This window comes from Pseudonaja textilis, chromosome Z, assembly GCF_049901715.1.
Source record: "Pseudonaja textilis isolate UNSWEBS1 chromosome Z, rPseTex1.2, whole genome shotgun sequence".
NCBI lineage: Eukaryota > Metazoa > Chordata > Lepidosauria > Squamata > Elapidae > Pseudonaja > Pseudonaja textilis.
In genome coordinates, this window is record NC_142008.1 from 132,436,000 (window position 1) to 132,460,060 (window position 24,061).

The window sequence follows — 24,061 nt, forward strand, 5'->3', positions numbered from 1 at the left end:
TCCTTTATTAGGATTACCTCTAAACAACTTTATAAATATAACCTGTATAAAAGGATAAAAAGGATATAGATTTCAACAAAAGAGCAAGATGCAATGGCCTTTTACATATTTGTGGAGTAACATTCTAACGATGTTAAAAACCAGCAGCCAAATAAGCAAATCAACAAAAAATCATTAATAGCGGATTGCAAAATTTAATACAGAAAGTAATTAAATACTAGGTTACAGAAAACAGCCTACAGCACACAAGAATTTCTTTTCTTGTTAGTGAGAATACTAAGTGAATTTTCTTTTTGACAAACAAGGAACCATAATTTCAAAAATTTTGTGCCTGCCTTTATTTAACAAGGCTTCTCCTAGTATACCAGTGACATATTCAGGAATATAAATGGAGATTTGGGGATGGAAGATTGGGCCTTCCAAAGTTGATCATGCAGTTGTTGCCAGATTTGAACGGTCGAAGAAGAGAAAGGAAATAAAACATAATGGTTCCCAGCTTATTAAAACTATCGCCCATCAACTTTGATCTAAAGCCATTTTACTTTCTAAGAACTAGAAAAAAAACTGCCTTCCCAAATTGTTGTTTTATTTAGTTAATTTCTATAGCCACCCATCTCAATCAATGGCTCTGAAGGGGTTACAATTCCAAAAGTATAAAAACAATTCAAACCACAATTTTTAAAAAAGTGAAAACATTCATATTGCTCAGGAAAAAGAAAAAAAAATACCCATTCAAAAACATGTTGGACCTGAATACTTTCAAGCACTCTTGAGCTATTTCTCCTTTGCCTTCTTGTGTCTTCCTTTATTGCATCCCTTGTGATAAAAAAATAATTTTTCAGCCACCAGGAACCAAGCTGTTTAGGTTGTATAGGTAATTAAACTGTACCTGGAAATCAAGTGGCCATCAGTGAGTTCATTAATGATTTTAATGACTTAATGAGATATGATCTACATAGCCAGTTCAAGTTATTAACCAGGTGCCAGTATTTCATGGTGATTTCTTTTTTCTTTTCTTATTCATAGGTTATTCTAGGTGAAATATTCTCAGATTTCACCCCTGCACAGGTGGTGGTGAAGGAGCTATGTGTAAGTGCTGGACCACTGGAGCAGAGAAAGTTCTTGTCGGAGGCCCAGCCTTATCGGTAAGAACCAGAAGAAACTGATAAGAGGGTGAAAATGGGGTAAGGAATCTCCAAATATAATACAGGCAGTCCTCGACCTACAACCACAATTGAGTCCTAAATTTATGTTGCTAAGTGAGACGTTGGTTAAGTGAGTTTTTCTCCATTTTACAACCTTTCTAGCCACAGTTGGTAAGTTAGTCACTGCAGTTGTTAAGTTACTAACATGGTTGTTAAGTGAATCTGGCTTCCCCATTGCTTCTCAGAAGGCCATAAAAGGTGATCACATGACCCAGGGACATTGCAATTGACATAAATATGAGTCAGTTGCCAAGTATTTGACTTTTGATCACATGACCATGGGGATTCTACAATGGTCGTAAGTATGAAAAACAGCTGCAAGTCCCTTTTTCCAGTGCTACTGTAACTTCTAACAGTCATTAAATGAACTGTTGTAAGTCAAGGACTACCTGTATTAGTCTATGTCAGTGATGCTATAACTGTGCCAAGGGTAGGCCCTAATGATAGAAAAATGATTTTTTTAAAAAAATCTCTACTGCATTTTCTCAATTATCTTTCTTTTTATTGTAACACTATGGAGATTGAGCCATGTCATGCTGTTGGGCCAGGTATTCTCAGATGAGGAAAACCCATGTTTATACAGGATAACTGTAACAAGAGTTTTATATGCACAAAGTTGGGCAGGCTTACAAATACCTATAATGGAAGAATGGATGGTGATCTAGAAAAATTATGCGCAGGGATACATCCATAAATGTTCCTACTTCTCTAAGCAGAGCTCTGTCACAGCTCAGAAATCTCCTTTTTTGTTATTACAGAGGTGTTGGAGTTTGGGGATGCTCCAATGAACTGCTACCAAATTGTAGGTTATAAGAGAGAACACGGAGGAACTGTCCAAAAATAGAAGTAGGGTTTTCCCTATGTATGTTATGATTCACTGAGATTCTTGCCCGGTCATCCAGAAATACTTATTTTTTTCCTCCTGCCTTTTCTGTGTCTCTCCCCATGTGTCCTGCTTTTTCTATGCCTCTCCCTTACCTCCAAGAAGCCTCCAGCACCCAAACATACTACAGTGCCTCGGCTTATGCACAGAAACTATACCCTTCCTCCTGATCATGGAATTCTGCCAACTGGTAAGTCAACTGGAGTGTAACTGAAAATCAGATTTCAGAATTACTAAAGTCCAAATCCTATTGTCACGAAACTGGAATGCCCAGGGCACCAATACTCTAAATCTGGAGTAACCAAAATATTGGTAGTAACTCTAGAACAGGGATGTCAAACTCAAGGCCCAGGGACTAGATCCGCCCCATGGGGTGCTTAGATCTGGCCCATGGATCCTCCCTGGAAACAGTGAAGCCTTGCAGTGCTTCTGCCAGCAAAATGAGGCCCGGTGGGGTGGGGGGGAACGCGTGGCCCACCCGAGCTCTGTTTTCGCTGACAGAGGGCTGCAGGAGGCTGTCATGGCTGAAAACAGAGCTCAGGAGCCCGTTTTCACTGGCAGAGCATTTGGGTCATCACAGGTGCCCCAAAACACAAGTGACAACAAGCTGGCCATGCCCACCCTGGCCACACCCACCCCAGCCCCTGAGATCAAACACAACCCTGACGGGGCCCTCAATGAAATCGAGTTTGACATCCCTGCTCTAGAATAATTTAGTCTTTCCCCTTGTCAATTTGGCTCTAATGACAACATTAATTTCCATAGCCATTCATTCAAAATTGCTTTGCCCAAGCAGATATAAGTAGGGAGCCTGGCTTTTCTGGCAGGAGGCAGTTGTGTAGAATATTAACCTCATATTTTTCTTTAATTACATCTTAAAAACAGTGAGGAGCCTTCAATAACTGTGAGAAAATCACATCCTGCACCACCAATCAAATACCTTGCGTGGCTTTATTAGTTTGAATAATGTAGGTCTGAATGAGGCCAGTGCTTGTTACTTAACTTCCAAATAGGCTTTGTGATGTTATAACATAGTTCAAATCTACCTGGCATTTTTGTTAAATCAGTTTAGAATGAGGGAAAGATATATAATAAAGATAATGTGAATGAGAATAAGGATATCTTGGATTCTTCAAAAATGCCTGGATAATTTTCCTGGATCCTAGATAAGATTATTAAATTTGCAAACTTGGTCACTTTTTACTTCTCTCTTGGTGGTATTCCCCCCCCCTCCCCCAGGGAGATCTGAAACGTTACTTGCGAGCTCAACGCAAAGCGGATGGAATGACTCCTGATTTACTGACACGTGACCTCAGCACATTGCAGCGCATGGCATATGAAATCACGCTGGGAGTGCTACACTTGCACAAAAACAATTACATCCACAGGTAGGGATGACGGCTGGAAATCTGAATTTTGCAGCTTTGGGAAAGAAAGTGTGAACCAGGGTGCAAAAAGAAAGTGAGGCGGGTGTAAGATTTAGAATTTCAACTTCAATCTCCCTAATTGAAGTTACGGTGATGGGTTAAAATGGAGGTTAAAAGATCGGGCGATTTCCAAGGGCAACTGCACTTGATGATGGCCTGATCTTGGGAAAGGATGAATAAAGATGTGAACTTTCCTATAGGTAGAAACCTACTGAGACATTATCATGTTTTGTCATTTTGGGTTTGTCTAAAAAATATAACAGAAAAGGGATGGGGTGGGGATTAGGATAATTAAAACATTGATCAAGAAATCAGGACCCAAAAAATGAGCAGCCAAATATTGTAGTAAAAGTATTCTCTAGTTTAAATACCGTATTTGTTTGTCTGTGTATGGCTACTATAAGCTCCAAAGTACAAAGAATATATTGAGGTGCCTGCCTGGCTGGGGGCGGGGAGAGGACCTTCTTGTGATGTAAGATATATCACAAATATCATTAAAAATATTATGGAATTTCCTATACAGAGTTCCAGCTAAGAAAAATCATGTGTCTGTATGTGAGTATCCATCATTAAGCAAAAAGCTTGCTTGGATAGCCACTAACTGCTAAACTGGAAATTTTTGGCCTAGAGTAAATAGGCTGCTATGCCATGGCACTCCGTCACCACCACCACTTCCTCCTCCTCCTCCTCCATTTCCTCCTCCTCCTCTCTACCCCCCTCCAATGTTTCTTAACCTTGGCAACTCTAAAATACATGGGCTTTAAATCCCAGAATCCCCCACTCACCGTGGTGTGAAAGTCCACAGTTCTTAGAGTTGTCAAGATTGAGAAACATTGTTCTAATGCACGATCAGCTTTACAACTCAGGCTTTTTAATATATTGCTCGAATCCAGTATTCTGCCTTGTTCATTTTGCAAGCCAGAATTTGTGTACCAAAAACAGGTTTTCATTTACAAAGTTTGTCTGTAATGTAATGAATACCTCAAGCAAAGAAATGGGGTTTGGGTGACCCCTTCAACAAAACACCCTTGCCTTATTTAGTCCAGGGCTTGGGAATCTGAAGATTTCCGGTATTATTGACAAGAATATCTCCCAACATCCATCACCACATGATGGCTTAGTTAACTGGGACCTCTATTTTAACAATATATAAGGAGGGCCAAGGTTCTGGTTAGAGAACTAGTTTGATGTAGTGGCTAAGACATCAGTGTAGGAACTTGAGGACGGTGAGTTCTAATTCTGTCTTGGACATAATACTAGTTGGGTGGCTTTGGGCCTGTCATTCTCTCTCCGCGTTAGGAAAAGGGCAATGGCAAACCACCACTGCAGTTTTGGCAAAAAATCTGGATGGACTAATCCAGATGTCAGCACTTAAAGGCACCAAAACAAGTAAATAAATTCTGATCAATCAGCCAAAGTCCTAGGAAGAATTAAGAAAATAAACAGATCACATAGCAAGATTCCGCAGAAGTCTGCTTTACCATTTTAGGCAATCCCAAACTTTTTAATCCTTGTAAGTTATTGTGAGGATAAAAAGATGTCCTCTGAGTTTTTGAAGGCAGCTTGGGTTCTCCCCTCAAAAAACCCTCCTCCTCATAACCCCCCCAAATATTTTATCCTCATTATGTATATTGGGAAAGCTTAATATAAGAAAGCGTGGAAAATGAGAGTTTCTCTTCTCACTTGACTCAAAGTCCTCTTGTCCTCCTCAGCGACCTGGCACTTCGGAACTGCTTGCTGACCTCAGATCTCACAGTGAGGGTTGGGGATTATGGCCTGTCACACAACAACTACAAGGTATGGATGAAAGTACCACAAAGAATCTAAGATGGGTCTCAAGGGAGTCTTAGGCAACGAGTAGATGCAGCAATTTATTATTTGCAGAATGCTTCTGATCCATTATGAGATTAAATTTCCTGTTTTTTTTTAAAGGAAATTATTATGAACAGTTTAATTTAAAGCAAACTACTACATAATATTGCATGGGCCTTAGAGGGAACTCTGTAATGGGCATTAGTTCAGAAGCAGAGTATCCAGGGCCTATGAGATGTTGGGATGTTAAGATATCTACAACGCAGTTTCTATTCTGTACCATTTCTCATTTCATAGGAAGATTATTACATTACTCCGGACCGACTCTGGATCCCTTTGCGTTGGGTTGCCCCAGAATTGTTGAATGAGATGCATGGAAATCTCATTGTTGTGGATCAGACCAAGGAGAGCAATGTTTGGTGAGTCCTAAGAGCATATCTTGGACTGAGGAAATTTCATTTGTATTCTTAAGAAAGAATACACAATCCATCTGGGATAAAGCTGAAACAAACATTTCCAAGTCCACAAGGAAATGCTCCTCAGTGTTTGCAAGCATTCATCCAGTGCAGGCATCCTCAGTAAAACACAGTGATGCCACAATGGTAACACATGGCGCATTGATGTCAATTTGGAGTTGATTCACTAGAGTACAAATAGAATGAATCGATGAACGATAACACAAGTGTTGAACAGATAAATCTTGACTTATAGCCATTCATTTAGCAACAATTCAAAGTTGCAATGGCACTGAAAATGTGACTTACAATCTTATCCTCGCAGCAACCCCACAGTTAAATGATCAAAGTTTGGGTGCTTGGCAACTGGCCTGTATTTATAACGGTTGCAGCATCCCTGGGATCTCCATTTGTGACCTTCCCAAGGCACCTTCCAACAAGCAAAGTCATTGGGCGAAGCTTGAGAATCACATCATTTATCGAACAATTGCAGCGATTTGCTTAGCAGCTGTGGCAAAAAAAAAAGACTGCAAAATGGTCATGACTCACTTAGCAACTGCCATGCTTAGCAATGGAAATTCTGAAAGTCCCGATTGTGGTTGTAAGTCAAGGACTATCTGTATACTAATGCAAATATGTAAGTGATAGCATTTGTATCATTATACAGGTTTTATCATTTATCATTTGCCTCCCCGCCCCAGAAATCCATGCACTGAACTAGTTATTTTGAGCCACAATCCTTTTAGTGATGACTGTTCTTTTATTTAAGCAAATTATTTTTCACTTTCTCCTTTCTTTCTTCCTGTTGCATCATAAACAGAAACAAAACAGAGTTTGGCAGTTTGACTGCCATGTTCCTTTACTCTAAAGAAGACCCTTCCCACATTTCTGGCCAAACAGACATTTAATATTATATTATGGCTGCTCCCCAGAAACGGCTGGGAGAGAGCAGTTGTCTATTTACCAAATGGCTGATTTACCTGCCAATCTTCTCAGTCCCGACCTTCAAACTCTGGACTGTCCATAATCACAATGGTCCTTTTTCTGAGGAGATGGCATTTGTCCAAAACAAAGGACTGCCTAGCGTTGCTAATCAAGATTATGGGGCCCTTCGGGAGTCCAGAGAGAGCCCTGGAAATGAAGATGATATTGGAGGCTGGCGCTTTGCTTTGCAGCATGCCAATTTTCTATTTTTTAATTAAATCTGTTACTTTAATGTAACCACCCGGGAGAGAAATCTTGCCAAATATGTGTGTGTGGACATACTGATGCCCTGAGGTACCAGCAGTTCTAAGGCCTGGTGCATATGAGATTTATTTTAGGGTTCTTCCTCATTACACATTCCTGCTGTCCTTTACCAGACACGAGAAAAATATGCTGTTGTCAGTTATGTTACTCCCACAGCTTAAATGCGCCTCAGCAACAAGGCTGGGGAGTAGTGCTGTTCTTATAAATATAGAGCAGAAGAATTTTAAGGCAGCGAAGGGTAGATTTCCCTGCCTTTTCACCTGGCAGTATGAAAATCAACCACCAACTGAGTTCATAATGTGTGGCTGGAAGAGGATGGGACTCTGGAAATGTCTGTTAATGATGGCTTAGCTTGGATGTAGAAAAAGCTTGTTTTCCACAAGGATGTTAGATATTCCTAATATATACAAAAACATATACTCCAAACTCACATTTATACCTGAACTTGTACTTGTGGTCCTTGACTTACAACCGACCATCCGAAGTTACAACCACTGAAAAAAGTGACTTATGAACAGTCCTCGCAGTTATAACCTTTACAGGATCCCCATGGTCACATAATAAAAAAGCAGGCATGTATTTACAAGGGTTGCGGTGCCCCGTGGTTATGGGTTTGTGATCTCCCCAGAAGGCTTCAACAAGCAAAGTCAATGAGCTGGGTTTGTTTAATGACAATGGGATTCAATAATGGAGGTGATTCACTTAACTATAGCAGAAAATGTCAGAACATTGGGTGTGACTCATTTAACAACCGCCTTGCTTAACAATGGAAATTCTGGTCCCAATTGTCCTATTTTGAGGACTTCTTGCAAATACTGCATGATCAATACAGTGCTAGTACAAGCTGGCATGACTCAAAACACCCAGAAATTGTCTACAAAATAGTGCACAAAATAGCTGCCCCTTCCAAATTAATCAAAACGGCAAAAAGTGTGGTCACACAAAAATACTTGATCGCGAAATAAGCTGAACGTCTGTCTTGCTCTCCCTTCAAACCTAAACTGCTGGCAGGATTTGATTCTTTCTCCCAGATTAAATTGATTGGATTGTTCCTGTACTTCTTAAAAGAGAGACCTGCAGTTTTTCCCCAAGGCTGTTAAACATCTATTTGAAAAAGAAACGTACTGCTCTTTCCGAAGATTGGTAGTCCATGGAAATGAGAGTCTCAGCATGTCCCAAATTATATTTGAGGTATTCAGGGAGATGTATTTATTTATTTATTTATTTATTTATTTAATTTCTATAACTGCTCGTCTCAGTCAATGACTCTGGGTGACTTACAATTCAAAAAAAGTATATTACAATGAGGGCATGCCCACAACAGCCTCAAACAGCCAATAGGAGCTGGGGTAATCCCATCCCCTGACGCATTATTGACAGCATTATCATGATCATTCACATAGCAAAGAAGATTTTCCCCTCTCTCTTGATCTCCCTGTGTTCTTCACAGGTCAATGGGGGTGACCATCTGGGAACTGTTTGAATTCGGCTCCCAGCCTTACCGCCATCTTTCCAACGAGGAGGTGCTGACTTTTGTGGTCAAGGAGCAGCAGATGAAACTGGCCAAACCTCGCCTTAAGCTTCCTTATTCAGACTATTGGTGAGTTCTTCTTCCTTAGGCCAACAAATCCATCACCCACCAACCAGGATGCCATCAGCCCGGGCCCCTTCCAGAGAAATCCAGTAGAAGCCACAATGACGTCACAAGAGCCATTAAGCCCCATTGTGCAAATGATGTGCGAACAGGTAGTGCTTCAGTTGCAACTGTTTGAAGTTACGATAGACCAGAGGTGGTATTCAGCATGTTCTGATCAGTTCTGGAGAACTGGTAGTGGAAATTTTGAGTAGTTCAGAGAACCGGAAAATGCCACCTCTGACTGGAGATTTTACAGTATCCTTCCCTGCCATGTTCACCAAGCCACGCCCACAGAACCCGTAGTAAAAAAAAATTGAATCCCACCACTGTGATAGACCTCACCAAAAGGTACTTTGAACCCAGTTCCAAAGTTCTAACAGTCAGGCCTTTCCCCACTTTTTGAGTGCTCAGCAAACGGCCCATATTCACAGCTGTTTGCAGTGTCCTTTGGTAAGATGACAATGATTTACAATGCTTTTTGCCAAAAATTGGTGTTTGCTTCTGGTTTCCAGCAAAAACGCCCCATAGAGATCAATAGGTTTGCTTAATGACCGCAACACTTGCTCAACAACCACAGATCCACTTAATGACTGCCTAAAGAAAAGGTCATAAAAATGGACCAGTCACTTGGTGACTCATTTTATGAGTCATGACTTATGACTGTAATGGGCAGGATCCATTAGGGCTGTAATTCAAAGATTACATATCCCAAAGGGGCTTTTTCAAAAGGCAACTGGACTTTGTTTTCCTTGAAGACAATTCTAAGAATTGAGAACTGAAGAAGCTTCTTGGGTGAGAAATGAAATGTCTTCCGGGAAAAACAAACTCCAGTTGCTTTTTGAAAAAGCCTCTTTGGGACAACCATGACCTGGATAACTGAGAATTTCCATAGACATCAAAGACTACCTGTATACATAATTTGCATCATTTGTATCGCAACACCTTGATAGACATGGCTTCATTTGCCCCCCACCCCACCCCATCTCCCCCCGCAGATGTCCCTGTTCCCTTCATCCTTGACAGACATCTATTGAGGTTTCATGGACAGTTTGTGATCTGGGATGTTATCCCTAAACTTTGTGATGCTTGCCTTAGCATTCTTGTTTCTCCTAATGTTCTTCCATTCTCCCCTCTCTCTGTATTCCTCTGACTCTTCCTCTGTCCACCCATTTCTTTCTCTGCACTGTCAATCTGGCCAGGCTTTCTTTAGCTGTGAACTCTCTTTCCATTTTTTTTTCCTTTTCCTATTCTTCCTGGCTCATATTAGCTAATTCAGGGGTCCCCAACCCTGGTCTGTGGACCGACACCAGGCTGTGGCCCGCCAGAAACTGGGTCACGCAAACAAGTGAAGTCCCATCCATGGCATGCAAGCAGCACACGAAACCATGCCCACTCCTGTTGTTGGCAAAACCTTTTTCCGTGGAACTGGTCCCATGTGCCCAAAAGGTTGGGGACCTCTGAGCTAACTGATTGTCTGCAGCTTTCTATTTATGTCAGTAATTGTCTAAGATGCTTTCCAGTTTAACATTTTTATTGAGTTATATATAAAATATTATAAAATACAAAATAGAAAAGTAAATAGAAAAGCAGTGGAGAGGAAAAGGGGGAAGAGAAGTGAGGAAGGATAAGAAAAGAAAAAGAAGATTAACTTCCGACTCTCTGTTGCAGTAAAATAAGGCATTAACATCAAATCACTACTTTTTGCTTTTTCATAATAATATGAACAATGCATTTCTGTAAAGATCTATCAATCTACTTGGTGAAACCCAAAATCAAAGTTTCATTCTTTTCCACTTCAAACACCAAATTCAAAAGTGGTCTCCAAGTGGAAGCAAAAGTACCAATGTTCATTTCTTTAATCAAAGCAGTCAATTTCTATTTCTGTCAGTAATTATCTAAGATGCTAATTTGGGCTGAGGATTTCCTTTCAGATATTTTAAATATTTTTTCTAGTAGTAGTATTATTTTTAATATCTCATCATAACATATTGTGAAATCCTATAAAAAAAAATCAAGAAAGAAAGAATGCAGTGAAAGTATAAAAAGAGGATTTATTTTTTTAAAAAAGGCATTCTTTCTGTTGCAAATATTTTTTTTTATCATCCACACTGACTTTAAATATAACATGTCTGGTTATAATATAGGTCAATGCATAATTATAAACTTTCCTATCTTTATTAAATAAAAATACTACATAAGTTGCATAAAAAGTTGTACCTGATATAAAAACTATATACAACAAAAAGTTGTCCCTGATGCGTAAATCTATTTATCTATCAATCCAATTGTCCTAGCATTTGTTTGCTATATTAAAAAAAGCAATCAACAGTAACCCCAAAATAAACTTCAAAGTAATCTTCAAAGCCAGTGGAGTGCACCTTTTTATGGATCATCTTCTGTCAAAGGATCATTTTGATCTCCACCTTTAAGATTGCTATGGAATATGTTCTATGCTTATGTTTTTTTCTGGTGGTGGAGGGGTTCAGAGGGCAGGGCCTGGTGACATCATCATACACATGGCGCCATTTTACATCCTGGCATCAAGTATTGCAGAAGCAAGCCTGTAAGGGCACCGTTTGCCTGATGGTGTCAGCATGCACTTGTTACCATTTGGGGTTCTCAGAGTTTGCTGTGGACACTGCTGATGCTGCTATCCTAAAAGGAATCCATCTGGATGAATGAGTGAGCCTTTGCTTTCCATTAGGAAATTTAGGCTCTGCCATCTGTAAGGAGAAACCCTGAAGCGATGCTGTCAGACTTCACAACAGGTTTAACTAGGTCAATAAAAGATAGGACAATGTTTATGCAACATACTAAGCTTCATTACAAATACTTTGTCTAGGTTCTTTTTAATTTAAGGGCTTAGTATATGTGAACCCATTTAGATGGTTTACGATTCAGTGCCTTTTCAGTGGATTTATGATTTAGTGCACTCCACATAAAACTACCCTTGAAGACTATCTGGTGCAGAATAAAGCTGCAAGGGCAATTCTGGGTGCCCCAAGGACTGTCACACCTCTGTTATGTGAACTGTATTGTGTGCCGGTTTACTTCTTCTGAGTCCAATTCAAGGTGTTGGTTATTACCTTTAAAGCCCTTCATAGCGTGGGACCAGATTACCTAAGAAATAATTTTGTCTCACTCACATTGTCCTGTCCCACCCAGTCAGGCATGGAGGTTATGTTATGGATCCCATCGATTAAAGATATCTGACTAACGGAGTCTAGGAAGAAAGACTTCTCTGCTGTTGCCCTTCCCAGAATATCCTCCTCCCAAAAGTGAGGCTGATCTCCATTTTTTCTGGCATTTCAAATGAGTATGAAGACTTGGCACTGGCAACTCACATGGTGTGATGGAATCACCAGCTGATGGAAAGGAGGTCTTGATTGGAGTGGGGGTAGGTTAAAAGAAAAGCTTAGAACCCATTGAAGGAGGAAACATTTGAAGTCAATATTTCTACCATTTCCAGTCTGGTGAATTTCTTTTAAACTGGTGATCATTGATCCATCCTTGGAGCATTTCCAGTTTCTTGAACCTGACACATGGGTTCAAGAGCATCATGCAACCTTGATGGTGGTTGGTGCCTCGAGAGCAACTCTTCTACCTTTTAACTTATCTTTTATCTTTGTTTTTAGTTGTTTCTCATACTGTTTTAATTCTATTTTCATTGTTATTTTTTTATACAGTTTTATGATTTTTACCTGTCAACTGCCCAGCATCCTTTAAATAGTGAGCTGGGCAGTGCCTAAATTTGATGATAGATAGATAGATAGATAGATAGATAGATAGATAGATAGATAGATAGATAGATAGATAGATAGAAAAAAAAAGAGAGAGAGAGAGAGAGAGAGAGAGAGATGGTCAATCCAGAAAAAAATGATTGATTCAGTAAGTAAGTAGTGCATTGTGCGAATGCAATTCATGTAATTCATATTGAATTACAATATTCATCTTCTTGTGATTTAGGGGAGATGGACCACACTTGTGTGGATACCAGTTTGAACTCTAGAACCATTGAGTGTAAGAGGGGAAAGAGAAATTGAAGATCTAGTCAAACCACCTGTCTGGTGTGGGAATTCACTATAAAAGCTAGCGTTGTTTACACGCGAAAGTTTCTTTGGGGTTGGCAAAGCGTTAGGGTTGTCCATAGAATGTGCTGAGATGCAGCAACGATGCTTACCTCATTTTGGTCTTCCTGACCTTTCCCCCGCCCAACCCACCCTCAAAGGTTGCTATTGACTTCTGCATCTCTACCAGATACCCATCTGTTCTGTCTTTAGGCTGGGGCATGCTCCTCCTAATAAGATTAGATGGGCCAATGATTTAATGCCGTATTGTAGCTCTTCTATGTTAGAACAATTCTCCAAGATCTATAAATGGTTTGCATCTCCAACTTCTCACCCATTTTGCTCTCCTGATGTCACAGCCATTCTCCTTCCATTCTTGGGACTGACTTTTCCCATTTTTTTGTGCTCATGAATGACTTCAGAATGGTATTTTTATATGCTCTACTTCACTTTTTACTGGTTGACTTTCTCCCGACTCTCTCTTGCTGTAGTTGTCAAGCTCTTCCTAATTTTGCATATCTGTTTCTACCTTTGCTTTTCCTTTTGCAACTCTGTAGGGTGTCTAATTCTTCCTCTTTTTCCAACTGTCCTTTTGCAACACTTTTTTTGCTTCATTTTAAATGTTCCCAATCCCTGCTGCCCACCCCTTAGCTGTCCTTTCAGGCTGTCTTCCCACAACTGTGTTTTTTCCACCCTATTTCTGCCTGTTTTTCCGACTGTTCCTCTATCCTCCCTCCAACCCTGCCCCACTGCAGGTATGAGGTGATGCAATCATGCTGGCTACCAGCTTTTCATCGCCCAACTATGGAAGAGCTGCACTTGCAGGTGAGCTACCTGTTGAATGAGCGCTCCAATGCTCAGGCAGAGGAGAGTTTTGAGTGGCGCTGGAGTGCCCTGAAACCCATGCGTTCCTCTTCCCCACCACCGGCTTCCTCTTCTACAGCACGCCATCACTGCTCATCAGATGAGATTTCAGCCTACCCACTCCTGGATGGATTCCATGGTGGAGACATGGATGACATCCTGACCGTGACTGAAAGCAGTGGAGGGCTGAACTTTGAGTATATGTGGGAGAAGGCCCGGCTGGGGCGATGGAAGGGCCCTGCCTCAGCACCACCCGAATATTCTTCCAGCAACGGTGGGCTAGCAGTGCCTGGCAGCAACCCATTCTATGAACAGGCAATACACCGTGGGCACAGTCTGGAGACGCCCAGTGTTGTGCCTGTAATCAGCGCCCGCAGCCCTTCCGTCAGCAGTGAATATTACATTCGCCTGGAGGATCATGGTAGTGGCGAAGGGCCAGTGTGTGCCCCCAGCCCTGGGTCAGCACCACAGCCCCTCTTTCCCTCTGATTGGGATTGCCACAATGCTTCTCTTCGGCCACCCGAGCAGTCCAATACTAACCCTTTCTTGTCTGGGGGTAGTGGTGAAAGCAATCCTTTCCGTGTCGATGGTGAGATCCAAGAGACGTCGCTGACAGAGACGCCAGCCACAGAAAGTGAAGCTTTCCTTGCAGAATCCCTACTTACTGTGTATCGTGAGTTGGAGGATCAGCAGCGTAGCTGGGATGCTGAGATGATGGAAGAACGAGGGGCAGGGGAGACACTTGCTGGGGACCCCTCAGAGTTCCAGGGGTCACCTTCCTGGGAGCAGGAGCCTTCTCTGATGGAGGACCACAGTTCTGGCAGCAGCACGGATGATGGTGGAAGCAGCATTGGAGGAGGGCGGCGCAAACTTCTGCCCTGCCCTCTGTGCACTCGGGCCTGTTGCACCTGTGCCATCCCTCGAGGGGATGTGGTAAGCAGTTGGAGCAATCATGGCCCACCTTTGAGGCGTCCTCACCGTGATAGCTATGGCACCGAGGACGACTCCTCCCTCAAAGTGGAGCGGGGCTCCCTATCTGACTGTTCTATAGTACCCCCTAGGGACTGTGATGGAGATACTGGGGAGCATAGTGAATTTTATGACCCACTTATGGGCACAGCTGTGAAGACCTATGAACTTCAAGATTACCCAAAGCAAAGAGGTGGAGGAAACATCCGTCCCCCTGGGTCACCCTTTCCAACGATGTCATCTGCGTGCTGCAATGTGATTGTCCCTGTAGAGATACCGCCATTATCTACTCTAGCTGAGACTAACGATGAGGAGACAATTGCAATTCTCCCAGAAGCTGTTGATGGATTTTCAGCTGGCCCTGCAACTTTGAGCCTCTCCCCAGCAGCACCTGACCGGCAAAGAGGAACCCTAGATTCTGTAGATTCCTTGGACATCCCTTCTAATACGAGTTCCTCAGATGTCTGCAGCCCAGCCTCCCACTACTCCTCCCCAGGACAAAAATTTGGGGATAGTGGTTATGAAACAGAGAGTACTTTTTCACCTGAGTTTATATTTAAAGAGGAATCACCTCCCTCACCTTCTGGAGAAGAGGAAGAAATAGAAGCAGAAAATGATCCTGTCAAAGTCCCAGCAATGCCCATCTCTCAGTCTACTAGTGATCTGACACTCTCAGTGAGTGAAGAAGGGACTGAATTTGAAGAAGAGGTAGGCAGGAGCTTGGGGCTTTCAACCCCTCACCGCGATTCTGCTTACTTCTCTGATGGGGAGGCCGAATCCTCTGAGGCACCAGTTGTAACCAGAACTGAGGAAGAAAAGCCTTCAGAGAAGGCAATAGTAGAGGCAGGTTTTGTGGTTCAGGTATGCAAAGAACAGTTGTTGGTCACACTGCAAGAAAATGTCACACGGAATCTACTTTGCAGCCAGAAAGTGCCAAAATTGGGCTCTTCACAACTTGCCTCCTTAAAAGATCAGGCCATTGTCAAGCTTTGGAGCCTGGAGCCAGAAGAGACACAGAAAACTGGGGAAGAGGAAGAGAAGGAAAAAGAAAGAGGAGGAAAAGAAAAAGAAGGAGGAGAGGGAAGAGAAGAAAAAGAGGAAGAAGGGGACGAGGAAAAAAGCCACCTTGAGGAAACAGTGCATTTCCAGTGGTCAGAAAGTGTGGCAGATAAAGCAGAAGAAGAAGAAGAAGAAGAGGAAGAGGAGGAAGAAGAAAAGCAGCAGAAGAAGGAAGGAACTGGTGAATCTGAAGAGAAGCAACCGGAATGGAAAGAAGAAGAAAGGAAGGAAACAGAGAAAGCTATCCATACTGAGATCCAAAGTGAACCCATGACTAACTTGGAACAATCACAAGATCCTCAGGAAGACACTTATGTAGCAACTGACCAGTTTAAAAAGGAGCAAGAGCTTGGGGTCCCTGTGAATCAAGCCAGTGAAGATATCAAAGGTAAATTCTACAATCTATAATTCAGGGTGGCAGTAACAGGAAGACGTTCATGTTACAAACAGGATGGAAAAACATCCGCTTGGCTTAAAATTACAGAGGTTGAGAATCACTGATTTAATGGGAAAGTGGCAGCGGCCAAGCCTGTGGTGGTGGAAGAAGTGGTAGGGAGAATTCAAGATGGTGGTTTAAGTCCAGGTGTGGTATTCTACTGGTTTGGACCGGTTCGGGCGACCCGGATGTTAAATTTGCATCTGGTTTGCTGAACTGGTATTTGAACCGACTGGCTGGCTCTGCCCACCCGTCCCCACCCAGGAGTTCTCCACTTGGCCCATTTTTGATGCAGATGAGTGCAGGGTCTGCACGGGAAGTGCAGGGTCTGGGAGGGGGAAAACTGGCCCTACTGGAAGTACCGGAAGTTGCAAAACGGGCCTGTTTATAGCTTCTGGAGACCTCCAGGGCCTGGAAGAGGCCATTTTCACCCTCCCAGAGGCCTGAGGGAAGCCTCCAGACCCTAGAGAAGGTGAAAAACAGCCCTCCCAGGGCTGTTCCAGTAGGCCATGCCCACCATGGACACACCCACCCAGCAACTGGGCAGCAAACCAGTTGCTGGGATTTTTGAATCCCACCCTTGTTTAAGTCACATTATTAAATCCCCAACACTTTAATATGCAGTTCATATTAAAAGGGACAGAGCTTTGATGGCACCATTGCAACCCCCATTATTACTTTACTTCTTCCCATCAATATCCCTGGCTGTGGTTCTTTGGAGCAGGACGAGTGTCCCATGAGGTCCTCTCCTAAGTTTCAAAATAAAATCTTAAATGAAGAAAGAAGAGTTCCTCCAACTCATAGGTATCCTGGAGACACTGAATAAGATTAGTTATTTTATTTTATTTTATTTTAACTTTATTTATTCAATTTCTATAGTTGCCTAACCCAACCAAGTGACTCTGGGCAAACTTACAGTTTGATCCAACAGTCCATTTTTTAAATTTTACTTCTTTCTTTTCTTTTCTTTTTTCTTTTCTTTTTTCTTTCTTTCTTTTTTCTTTTTTCTTTTTTGCTATAAAGCTTTCTTCCCCTATAGACTACATAAACACCACCCATGGACTCGACAAACAATTTTTTTGTGTGTGTAGGAGTGTTCTGCTAATCAATGTATATATTTTTTTAAAAATATAATTTTGAACAGGGTGGATTTATAGGCGATGTCACAAACAGTAAAAAAAAAAATCTTTTAGCTGCTTTATTAATCCAACCAGTTCAATCCATAGTGTTAGATGGAAAAAGGTAATTAGTTACAGAAATGATCACAAATGTATTATGCTGTCAATTTTTCCATGCATACTAGTTGTCTGCAGACCAAGGTAGTTTTGGTAATCAAATTAGAGTAAACTATTCGTTCATTTTGAATTAATACATGTGGCAGCTCATACCAGGTGATATGTGAGCCAAAAAAAAAAAGTACTTGTGGTGAAATAATACATTCTCTCTCTTCCTCCCCCCCTCTCTCCCCACCCTCTTTGTCTCTGTCTCTGTCTCTCTTTCATCCCAACTCTTTTATTCTTGACTGGTTTCCATGTTATTTGTCCTTCTTGACCGTGGAACATTGGCTCTTCCATCACTTTCCTTTCTCCTGGCAATCATGGCCTTTGACTTCTAACATTTGCCTCCAGTCAAGCTATCCCGTTTGTCTCTGTCACTGCCGCCACTGGCTTTGCAGACATTTCCCCCGTCTGGCGGAGCAAGGAAAGGACCATTTTGGGAAGGAACCGCTTTGGGGGAGGGTCCAGTTCTGGGAGGGAGAGAGGCTTCCCTAGGAGGAGAAGAGGAAGAGGAAGAGGATGCTGAAGAAGATGAGGAAGGAGGCTTGGCTGGAAGCGGAGGGAGGGGCGTGCCCATTGTGGTGAGTGAAAGCGATGATGCCCGCAATTTGCGTGGCCTTCTCAAGTCACCCCGCTCAGCGGAAGAGGCAGCAGCTGAGTTTGACCGCAAGCGGAAAATGGTCTCCTTCTTTGATGATGTCACCGTCTACCTCTTTGATCAGGTGAGTAATGAGGAGGTGAAGGATGGAGAGGATTAAAGTTGATTCACAACAGCATGAAGAAGGACTTTAATAGTCCCATTTCCAGGCAGTGTCTCTTCTTTCAGGGATCCTGGATCTTGTCTTTCTCTTATCTTCTGCATCTCTGTGTTTATTTCTTCTCACCCAATTGTCCACTCTTTAAATTCTCTGTCAATGCACACAACACATATCTCCTTTTGGGTTTGGCTTAATCCCAGCCATGCTGTCCTTTCATGCCTCCTTTTAGAAACAGCCAATGATCTGTGGATAATAGGTTTTCCTCCTAGCAGTTGGCTGCCTTGGATCTATTCCAATAGCTGAAAGGATTCAAGCACATTTGCATAATGATGACATGCAATATGAAAGCTCTTTTCTCCCTTGTGGTTTACATCAATGGTCGAAGGTCCTGAAAACCCCAGGGTTTCTTCCAGTGCACATCCTGCTAGTCTTATCTCTCTTCCCACCCCATGATTTAAACAGTCGATTGCTAAACCTTTGCATTCTGATAAATGATTTTCCTTTCTTACTTATTTGATTGAACTATGCCTCAGTCCGGAGGGACTTTAGATGGATAATTCATTTTAATTCCTGTCCATGTTTATATATAGGAGACACCAACCAATGAACTGAGTTCACAGGGAGCCCCCGATGGTGATGCCCCTTCGCCTGGCTCAGCAGCCGAACCGGGACTTGATACTTTCCCACCAGCTGATGGCTTCAGTGAGTACTGGAACAAGTCAGAAATATCTACCCTCTCTAGCAGCCTTAAATGTCAAGTAGGAGATGGGCCATCTAGCTACAGAGTCAGAGTGGACGAAGGCTGAGCTATCCAGGTGCTTTTGATAAGAAAGTGGTATGTGAAATAAGTTGGAGGAAAGGGTCAAGTTTCAGGAAGGTTTGTGGTCAAACTGATTGTCAGATATAGGAAAAATAGACTGGTGAAGACTTGAATTAAGTCCAAAAGAGATTAAGTTTGATTTTGAAGGAAGAATGCTGAAAGGGATCAAAGATAGCTGCAAAAATCAGCTTGGCATGAGGACAATTTCAAGAAGAAGCAAACTAAGTTCAGAATAAAACAAATGCAGATTGGAATCAGAAAGTTCCCCATCCATCCATCCATCCATCTCCTGCCACAATTTGTATTACATTCAGGCATTTAGAAACAGAGTTAGTCTAGCAGTGTGATCATCTTGGGTATCAGTCAAAACTAATGAACAAGAGTCCTAGTAGAATTTTCACATTTATGATTGTTTGCTTCAACAAAACAATAAACTTGAATGCTAATTTTAGGACAGGAATGGGCAATGTAGGAGGTACCTTTTATAAGGCTGGAAGAGACTGCTCAGTGATGCTGTGGTGTTACTGAAAGGACAAGACTGCGTCGGTTTGTTAGTTTCTTTGTGGAATGGGTTATTTAGAGAACGAGAATAGCAATAGCACTTAGACTTATATACCCCTTCACAGTGTTTTACAGCCCTCTTTAAACAGTTTACAGATTGTCCCCAACAATCTGGAGCCTCATTTTACCGACCTTGGAAGAATGGAAGGCTGAGTCAACCTTGAGCCTGGTGAGATTTGAACTGCCAAATTGCAGGCAGCAATTTGGGGGAATATCTTAAAATTGCTAAGGTTGAGAAACACTGATCTAGAATAATTGCTACTATTCTACCTCCCATCTTCATCTCTAAATGTTCAGATTGTTCATTGATGGTTCCACCATCTCTCTGTGTGTATTTTTAAAGCTGTAAATCATTTGGATGTTTTACTTGAGGTGGAAAAATGGCATTGGTGAATTTACCCTTGAAAATGGAATCAGATTTCCAGGTATAAAATGCCAGGTGAGATATAGTTCCATTTTATTTCCTATTGGTCAGATCCTATCTTTATTGTTGTTTACAATTCTGGGCACCACACTTGAAGAAAGTTATTCATAGAAGGACAATGAAGAAGATTGAAGGACAAGAAACTAAGCTGAAAAGAATCTAAGGAAGCAGAAAGCTCTAAGAAGAGAAAATAAAAGGCAGATGATTGTGGTAGAGATAAAGTAAGAGAACATGCAATATTTGAAAGAGAATAGAAAAAGGATGTGGAAAAGGATGAAAGATTATCTACGATTCCAGAATGCAAAACTGGGAATAATAGCATTGAGGTACAGAAAAGATTGAGATTGGATGAATATTAGAAAGAAACCAGAGATATGATTTCCTCTTGGATGTGATCAAGTGGAAATTGGACGACCATCCCTGTCAGGCAGTGGTTTTCAAAATCAGATTGTTAGGGCACTTTGTTTTGCTGCTATAAAATAGTAAGAACTAAGGAAAGACACTAAGATACTTACGTGTTTAGGACCCACTAACAATATTTTAATTAACATTTTTACAATATCAGAAATAGAAATTGATTTCAACACAATTTAAAGAAGGGCTGGACAACCTGTGTGGCCTCTTGTTTCTTTTTTTGCAAAAAGTTCTCCCTACAGTGGCTAAAACTGGGGCAGAGTTTCTCAGCATTTGTTGAAGTATATATGAAAGTGCTAATGTAAACCTTCAAATAAGGAGTTTTTTTTAAAATAAGGAAAACTAGGAAAACATGCAAAAATTCCTGGTGTGGCCTAGTAAATCTGCAAAAATGTTAAGTCCAGCCAGCAAGATTTTGTCTAGATTTAAGTGCATTCGTACAAATAACATTTTCCTCCCAGTTTTTGCTTGGATGGATAAATTTTTTCTGTATCTTTCCTGGGTATGATGATTGGGATCATTTGATTGTCTCCAATGCAAAGACAGAACAGAACTGCAAGTCCCCAGGTGAGCTTCACTTTTATTTCTGCCTTGGTTCATCTTTTTCTGTGGAGACTCCTGCAAAGTGAATCTATCTGAAGATAAACATTGTTCTTTAGCATTCTTCAATTTAAATCCATTTCGGGTGTGAGTGGAAAGAAATAAAGCTTTAACTTCTTAAAATGAATATGTGCTTCAGTTAGTAGAAATTTAGGAGACATTGCATAATAGTTATGCTGACGCTGGCTGATCCTTTAAAAAAAATAATCTCCACATGGTTTATTTTTAGAATATAATTTTTATTGCCTCCATGAAGGCTCAGACTCTAAAATCATCATATTAAGGCAGATGGTGTTACACATTCTTCCTTATTCAGAAACTAATCTGCTTTGTGTTGTGGCCAGGCCTGATGATGGAGGTATATCCAATTTTAAAAACTATTTCCTTTGTAAGGAAGTGTAATTCTCCCTAAAGGCCTCAAGATACAATAAACTTAAAAACAAAACAAAAGCAATTAAAAGGACAATAGATTACTAAAACAGCAGCCAAGAAGAATGTAAATTAATAGTTTCTGTTGGAAAAATAATGTCACAAGAGCTGAAAGATAGATCGAAGGCACAGAATATATATTACTTTCTGCTTTCCAAAACAGAGAGGTGGCTTACCAAGGTTCTTTGGAGAAGTCATACCCAGTGTTTGGATATGATACTTAGAAGCCCATCTTCTGTAGTTGTCAAGCATATCAACAAAACTTGGTAGAACACAAAGAGCAAGTGCTGAAGTTTAACTGTCAACTGATGAACATGAGAAGAAATAGCTATTCTGATCAGATTTCTGATGTTTAGGGACATTTCATTGATTAATTGATTGATTGGCATCATCAATGCAGATTATTTTCTCCTTGGCAATCTGTCCCTAACCTGATCTTTCACGTCTTCCAGTAGAGTGCACTCATCAACATTATAAGTGAGTATATCCACTTTCTATTGGTTGCCCTCCTCTTTCATTCCTTTCATTTTGTACACCATCAGAGAGCTAAGTCTTCACATAATGTGTCTGAAGTAGGATAATGGAACCTGGTTATTTGTACCTTGACTAAGGTATGAATTGATTTATCAGAAAACAAATTGGAGGTCATCAGAATATGTATTGGACCACTCTGGATTCCCTTCTGGAATTTCCAAACATAATTCAAAAGAAGTCCCATGTAAAACACAGCATAGTGGTTAACTTTAAATGTATATACCGCTTTATAATGCTTTACAACCCACTCTAAGCAGTTTTACAGAGTCAGCATATTGCCCCCAACAATCTGGGTCCTTTAGAAATACCAGTAAAATAGAATATTTGTAGCTCAGGATTGAGCTGTGCATTCCTTGGTGCTTTCTGAGCTTGGTGATTTTTTTGAAGATATTTCCTTACCAAACTAGATGCTACTGATGATGTTATCTACTTTGGTAATGAAGCTTTTATAAGCAAACCACCAAGCTCAAAGAGCACCAACAATCCTTCAGTGATGCAGTAGTTGCAGCATAACACACTGACCTCAGCACATTTTATCCTTCTGTTATTGTTATTGCTGTTCCTGGAGATCTGCTAAATTAAGTTAGGCAGCCATTCTGAAAGGTATGTTGCATATGTTCATCGCCTTGAATTACTCTGTAAAAATAATAAAGGTGGGATACAAATAAATAAATAATAAGGTCATAAATTGTGCTAAGTTCCTTATATGGAATTGGCCCCCTTCTAGTGCTCTCCATGACTTAATAGTATTTTTCCAAGCACTCAGAAGTGTTTTTATCCAATGACACAGACAGAGGCAAAGGATTTATGGAGCTTCCTATATTCAGAATACACTTTGGCATCTGTCTTCACTGTCTGACAAGTTGTTTTCAGGCAGCCATGCTTTAATCCTGCTTAGTTTAAGATATGCTTTAGGAAGCCTAAATAGCCCTGAGGTGACCTCCTTTGGCCTATAAGATCAAATACGAGGATCTGGACCTCCTGTTCATTTTGACAGAGTCTGTATAGCAGATCAATGGACTGAGAGGGAAGGAACGGTCAGGGTTTTCCATTACCTCAAATTTTCTTCTAGCATAGTGGAAGAAAGAGAAGTGAGAACTCGCAGAATGATAGGAAGACTTTAAAAAAAAAAACAGTTGTTGTACAAAGCAGGCCAATAAAGTTTAATTGCAGAAATAATTTTCTCATGATGAAATTACATGTTCTATCAGGATGCGTGTGAGCATAGATCATTAGCCAGGTGTTTGTGAAATGCATGTATGTCTGTGAAAAAACAAGTTGACCGAAAGAACTTAAAGTGATTAAGCTTCCATACCGAAATTAGCTTGTCAAATGGGAGCTGCAGAGCAGAGGGACATGAGGTGGAAATGAGCAAATGGGAGGAATTAGGAAATAATGACATCGAGAAAATTTATACTCATTGCTATATTTTTCCTATTTATGCATCTAAGCACTATAAAATAAATTTTTCTGCAGCTAATTCTTGTACTCAATAGTGATCCAAAGACAGGGCTCATATGACATATGGAACTGAAACCTGGGTGAATAGAACAGATAACAGATAATCAGAGTGGAAGGGACCTTGTAGGTCATCTAGTCTAACCCCCCCGCCCAAGCAGGAGACCCTACACCAATTTTGACAGATGGTAGTCCAATCTCTTCTTGAAAGTCTCAAATGATGGTGCTCCCACAACTTCCGAGGGCAAGCTGTTCCATTGATTGATTGTTCTCACTGTCAGAAAGTTTCTCCTTATTTCCAGGTTAAATCTCTCCTTGTTCAGTTTCCTTCCATTATTCCTTGTCTGGCCTACAGATGCTTCAGAAAATAGCTTGATCCCTTCCTCTCTGTGGCAGCCCCTCAGATATTGGAAGACTGCTATCATGTCTCCCCTGGTCCTTCTTTCTACCAGACTAGCCAAGCCCAGTTCCTGTAACCATACTTTTTCTAGAGTCTCAACATCTTTTTTGTAATGTGGTGAACAAAACTGGATGCAGTACTCTAGGTGTGATCTTCCTAAGGCTTTATAGAGTGGTATTAGTACCACCCTTGATCTTGATTGTATCCCTCTGTTAATACAACTTAGGATTGCATTAGCTTTTTTGGCTGCTGCTGCACACTGCTTGCTCATATTTAGCTGGTTGTCCACTAAGACTCCAAGATCCTCTCACAGTTACTGCTATTG

General features: G+C 41.1%; 1 protein-coding gene across 1 annotated transcript in view; it reads left to right on the forward strand.

Moving 5' to 3' along the window:
- LMTK3 (lemur tail kinase 3) overlaps window positions 1–24,061 on the forward strand; it is a 37,397-nt gene that overhangs the window by 7,356 nt on the left and 5,980 nt on the right. Inside the window, exons 5-13 of the mRNA XM_087917423.1 lie at window positions 1,027–1,145; window positions 2,194–2,278; window positions 3,328–3,476; window positions 5,228–5,312; window positions 5,625–5,746; window positions 8,481–8,630; window positions 13,489–16,013; window positions 17,690–18,060; window positions 18,687–18,798. Coding sequence (XP_087773549.1) covers window positions 1,027–1,145; window positions 2,194–2,278; window positions 3,328–3,476; window positions 5,228–5,312; window positions 5,625–5,746; window positions 8,481–8,630; window positions 13,489–16,013; window positions 17,690–18,060; window positions 18,687–18,798 — 3,718 coding nt within the window. The remainder of the gene's footprint in view (window positions 1–1,026; window positions 1,146–2,193; window positions 2,279–3,327; window positions 3,477–5,227; window positions 5,313–5,624; window positions 5,747–8,480; window positions 8,631–13,488; window positions 16,014–17,689; window positions 18,061–18,686; window positions 18,799–24,061) is intronic.